This window comes from Carassius carassius, chromosome 4, assembly GCF_963082965.1.
Source record: "Carassius carassius chromosome 4, fCarCar2.1, whole genome shotgun sequence".
Lineage (NCBI taxonomy): Eukaryota > Metazoa > Chordata > Actinopteri > Cypriniformes > Cyprinidae > Carassius > Carassius carassius.
Window position 1 is genome coordinate 847356 of NC_081758.1, and position 5184 is coordinate 852539.

Genomic DNA, 5184 nt, shown 5'->3' on the forward strand with positions numbered 1-5184 from the left:
AACCCTGTCGTTTTTGGTCTAAGTATTAAATCATGGCATTGACCTTGAATACTGCTATTTGGGAGGTATATCAGTACTCTTCCATTTAATAGACATTCCTCCGTTCTACAGACGAGGGACACACGGACACAGAATCGTGGACTCTGTAAGACTGAATCAGGTCACATGCAGATGTGGTCTGAGCTGTTTTCCTCTCTCACAGGTCGAGTCTGTCTGTGAGCGGACGCTCTTCACCACTTGCCCCTCTTGCTCCAGTCTTTAGGAGTGAAATGCAAACATTTAGGGTCGATACGGAGGTGTCTCTTCTGCATGGCCCGCTCATGACCCTCCACGATGTCCTCTGATAAGGTGAGGATATACTGACCCTGCGGGGAGATGAACAAACCCAACTCGAGTTAAGCAAAAGAAAAGGGAAGAGTCGAGTGCATGCACATTCAATTAAATCTTTAGTTCCTTATTATCCTAGAAAGCACATTAGCTCCTTGTGTATTGTGAATGTTACTGGTGGATGCACATGTGTACAGACATTCATTCAGTCATTACCATTCATTCATTAAGAGCAGATAATTGGCAGTACTTTGCATAAAGTGCACTCTTCACTGATTGAGAACTGCTCTGAAACTGGGAGCAGCAGTATATTCTCTCAAAACATAGTCTTTAATAATTACAAGATTAATAAAAGAAGATTAATAATTACAGTAAGCCTTTTCAGGATTCCTGTTTATTCGTCCCCGAATTTAAGACTTCTCTTAAGCTATTTCTTATATTTAAGACTTGTTTTTATGTGGCATTAAATGTGATAAACTGAAACAAGCATGTGAAGTGATCGCTTACCTTGTAATAATTGATGAGGTTGAGGTACTGAAGAGTTGAGATCACATCCTCTTTCTTGACACTGGTGATCTCACTGATTTCACTGAGAGAATCCACAATCGATATAAGATTAAACAACATTACAACCAACCTCTCTAAAGGGAACATGAAAATACCCCATGATGCACTCAAGTGTCTCAGGTGTAGGTGACGTTCTTCTCTCAGACAAATCCAATGACAGTTATCTTCTAGCTTTATAAAGGCTGTGAATGGGTGTTATTATAGTTAATTTTCATGTTTGTGTAACCTATCCCCTTTAAGGCTTTATTAAAAGCTCCGAGCCAAAATGCAGCTGGGTAAATCTCAGGAAGAAATGTTTGGGTCATATTCAACGGCCATTCTTTGTGAGAAAATAACCCCCAGGAACCTAGAGTTTAACATGAGCACCTACTTGATGGTGATCTGTGGGCGCTCCCCGTTGTCTGGCTTGAGGTTCATGAGGATCTCCAGAATGGTCTGAGTCCAGTACGAGCGATACGAGAGCAGACCCAGATCAGACAGAGGCTTCTCTGGAGTGCCCGTCTTCCCCTCCACTTTCGACAGCTCATAACCTCACACAACCACACATTCAGGAGTTATCATTACAGAGGCTCTGCCCAATGCTTGTAATCATTCTATGATTAAGGGTAAATAGGGGTAGGATCACTCACTAAACTCGATCAGTAGTTTGCCGTAGCCTCTTCTCTGGTAAGGCGGTAAAGTCAAAATGCAGGCCACGTTATAGTCTTCTGTTGACTCCTTTTCCTTTAACAGGAGAAAAGCACAACGCTTTTATACAAGCAAGGCTATCTTCACGGCAAAAACGATTAGCTACTAGACACTGTTAAACACATGTCTAGTCTCTAGTCTAAGGCCAGCAGATCTGTGCTTTACCTTGGAGAAGTAGCCGACTATGTGGAAACCCTTCGAGTCATACTCCGTCATTACGTAGAAGAGGAACGGATCCGTGTCATAGTACAGGGTCTTGTGGTCCAGGAAGCATTTGGCCAATAAACACAAGTTCTGGGAATATGCCTGAGCGGTCGGAGAAAAGAAAAACCCGTTAAATGTATTCCTATGAATCCTTGCTCCAGTAAACGGCGTGTTAAACTCAATCATCTGAAAGCAGAGCTCACTCACCTTGTTCTTCCTGCCGTCGATCTCAAAGAAGGATATAGTTCCTTTACGATAGATCTCATTTCCTGGCGGGTGTCGGAGGTTGCACTTGGTCTGTGAGAGTAACAGACAGGCGAGAGTTAGCAGTGCCCTACAGGACTCCAGGAGCCTGAAGCGGACAGCCATGTGCTCTCACCAGGTGCCTCTGCAGACACTTGAGGCTCTTGAGGTACTTGAGGCAGTATTCACACAGGTAGAGGATGGGGAGGCCGGTGAGCTCCTGCGGGTACGGAGAGAAGTACCAGGGCTTCAGCCGGTGCCGGCCCAGCTCGATGCAGTCGATGTTCTTCATGCGTGTGACGATGTCATCGTGACTGCGGTCCGACACCAGGCTGCCGGTCATGCGAGGGGCTGATGGGATGCCATCGGAGCTGTCCTGGGAGTCCTGAGAGCGATCAGAGACAACACATGTTTCAAACACATCTCTGCACTGCAGTACACTGCAAACCGGTTTCACTCCAGTAAATATCTTTAGATTATTACTCAGCTTCCTAAAAAGACAATTAGTCAGTTTGACAAGAGCCAGTGGGTTTTTAGCTAAACGTCTACAGCTTGTCCACATGAGCAGACACACACACACACACACACACACACATTAAAGGCAATGGGAAGTAAAGGAGCCGGACCTCTCCTGGCGGCAAATAGATGCTGGAGCAGCGAGGGCTGTTATTCTGGAACACCTTTACCATCTAACAGAAAAACACAAGCGGATGCAAAGCTGTGGGACATTTCACGTGAAAATCAGATGATCAATAGGGAACACAAATCATTTTATATACGTCTGACGGTGAAGGGAGCAGCATTTTTTATATTTAACTCTCTAAAAATGTTGTTATATTTTGTTCTGTGAGGACACACGCATCTTTCCACATTCAACAGATTTATTCCAGCCGACTGGAACAATGTTTGACTGTAAGAATGTATTTCACATGTTTGAGCGCTTATCAAAACATGGAGTTCGATCATTTCTGACTGAATTAAAAAAGCTGCGTTGTGTTGCACTGAGAAAACATACCTCGTCCGTCCCTCCACAGGTTTTCCTTTTTCTTCCCGGCTGAGGAGGAATGAGACGACGTGTGCTGCCATTCTTCCAGAAGAGAAAAGAGGAGAAATGTGTTCAGTTTGTGTTCCCAGACAGCAGTAACACACGTGTGCAGTGATGTGAGGAGGGATGTTTACTGTGGTGAGAGCGGCGAGCGGCTGGTGCTCCTCTCGAGGCGTGATGCTGAAGGACGAGTCTCTGAGCGCCGGAAACACCGAGGCCTGGCTCTCCTCCGCAGAGCTCGGGAGAGAAGACACTGGAGTCACTGCGCTCACCTGTGAGGCCAGAGACACCGTCTCCGCTTTCCTCTTCTGAAACAGCCATCACACACACACACACACAGAGAGAACCTAAACATCTGGGTGTTGTTTCCGTGCACTGGAAGCTTCTGTCGCCAGAACAAACTCCTTGTACGTGCCATTAAAGCTCTTTCTGATTCTGAGTAAAGTATTTAAACTCCAGCCACTTACCTCACATTATAAAACAGAGATAATGAGTGTGGTTGTAATGATTGAGGAGAATGCTATTCACTATCGGTCAAAAATCTTTAAAAATAACTAAAATAATATTTCCTGTAAAGCCAAAACTGATGTTTCAGCAGCCATCAGGTGTCGTGATATTTCAGCAAGGATGCATTACATTTTTATAATAAATTATAATTATAATTTTTTGAGCCCCAATAATAACGGATACTAATTGAGCATCAGATCAGTAATGATCAGGAATGATGCTGAAAATAAATCAATCAAAGACAAATGGATTTCACTAACTACTGTTTTCAAAAACATTTAAAAAAGCAAACTCTTACTGATAGCAAACGTTTCACTGATAGTGAACAAACACAGACTGGAAAAGAGCACTGAACAGATGAACTTCAGGACCCTCTATGAACTGAATCAGACACCATTACGATATTTTTCATATTGAGCTGTGTATGTAATCTTGAGGACAGATCACCCCACGATGAACATTTACCCTCATCTCGTTTCAAACCCTTAAGTTGTGCTTTCTTCTGTGAAAGAGACATCTTGAAGAAAACACAAGACGATACTTTGAAGACCTTTACATTCAATTAAAGTCAATAAAATCCCAAATATAAGAAACTATGGACCCCACTGGCTTGATTAACTCTAGAGAGAGCGGTCATGATCATCACATCTACTGAGACGAGGCAAAAGCAGATGTGGGCCTGTTATTAAAGTGAGTTCAGCCCTTGATTAGAAGCGGTTACTGGTGTATGATGGGGTTTGTCTGTACCGGTGTGGGGAGGGTTTTGCCTCTCGAAGGAGCTGAAGCAGACTGAACGCTGAGATCTAGACTCTTCCTCTGAATACGAACAGAAAGGGAGGTTGGTCAAGGAGCGATTCAGAAAGAAGCTCAAGCACATGAAGCAGGACACGCTCTCACCACGTCTCTCTCAGGGGACCCGGGTCGGGACCCCGGCAGGCCGTTCTTCGGCGGTGTCTTGGCCTCCTTTTTGGGAAACTGCAGCTTCTTCATGTCCAGACGGTCAGGGGTCACCCACTCGTCCAGACGCTTATTGACTTTCCAGAAACATAGAACCAATCAAATAAATAAATCAGATTTTCTCTAAGGTTAGTAAAGAGAGTGAACAAGACTACATGAGAGACAATGACCATGTGTAGATGAATGTTCATACTCACAGTCAATATAGTGCACATAATACAGCTTTCTCCCAGGCAGCTCTTTAACACTGAGGATCTCAGCCAGCGCTGTGGAGGAACACACACACACACACACACACACACACACACACACACACACACACACACACACACACACATCTAGCAAAGGGTTTACTGTGGTATTCTGGATGTAAACCATGTAACGTAAGTGTCTCGGGACACAACAATCATTCACTGGATCCAAATCATCTTCATTCAGTTCCAGTAAAGCATCACTGCTCCTCCATATGCGTTAAAACACGTGATTCACGGTTACCGTGAGAAAGACAGTCGCTAGTTAAGCTGTTAAACGGGCAGAAAGATGTTAATTTCCCCGTGAGAGACATCTTTTGTTTACACTCCGCTGATACTTACGCCACTCGTCTTCATTTTCTTGGTTTTTTCGCAGCACGGGAAGCCGGCAGCCTT

At 44.3% G+C, this 5184-nt stretch overlaps 1 protein-coding gene across 1 annotated transcript; it reads right to left on the reverse strand.

Moving 5' to 3' along the window:
* Positions 1–229: 229 nt before the first annotated feature.
* Positions 230–5178, reverse strand: kat5b (K(lysine) acetyltransferase 5b). The gene is made up of 14 exons (XM_059540501.1): positions 5131–5178; positions 4735–4803; positions 4478–4614; positions 4328–4396; positions 3208–3381; positions 3044–3115; positions 2655–2717; positions 2165–2413; positions 1993–2082; positions 1747–1887; positions 1524–1617; positions 1265–1424; positions 835–916; positions 230–365 (listed from the first exon to the last, which is right to left on the reverse strand). Exons 3-14 carry the CDS (start codon positions 4568–4570, stop codon positions 231–233), a joined length of 1422 nt encoding a protein of 473 aa, XP_059396484.1. The 5' UTR covers positions 4571–4614; positions 4735–4803; positions 5131–5178; the 3' UTR covers position 230.
* Between the last annotated feature and the right edge of the window lie 6 nt (positions 5179–5184).

Bases quoted from the DNA above. Each gene is read 5' to 3' on its own strand.
- kat5b (XM_059540501.1), bottom strand. From the start codon at position 4,570: ATGAAGAAGCTGCAGTTTCCCAAAAAGGAGGCCAAGACACCGCCGAAG. The intron at 3,382-4,327 runs GTACAGACAAAC...TGGCTGTTTCAG, and splicing joins GCAAAACCCTCCCCACACCG to AAGAGGAAAGCGGAGACGGT. The intron at 917-1,264 runs GTAGGTGCTCAT...GGATTCTCTCAG, and splicing joins CGCCCACAGATCACCATCAA to TGAAATCAGTGAGATCACCA.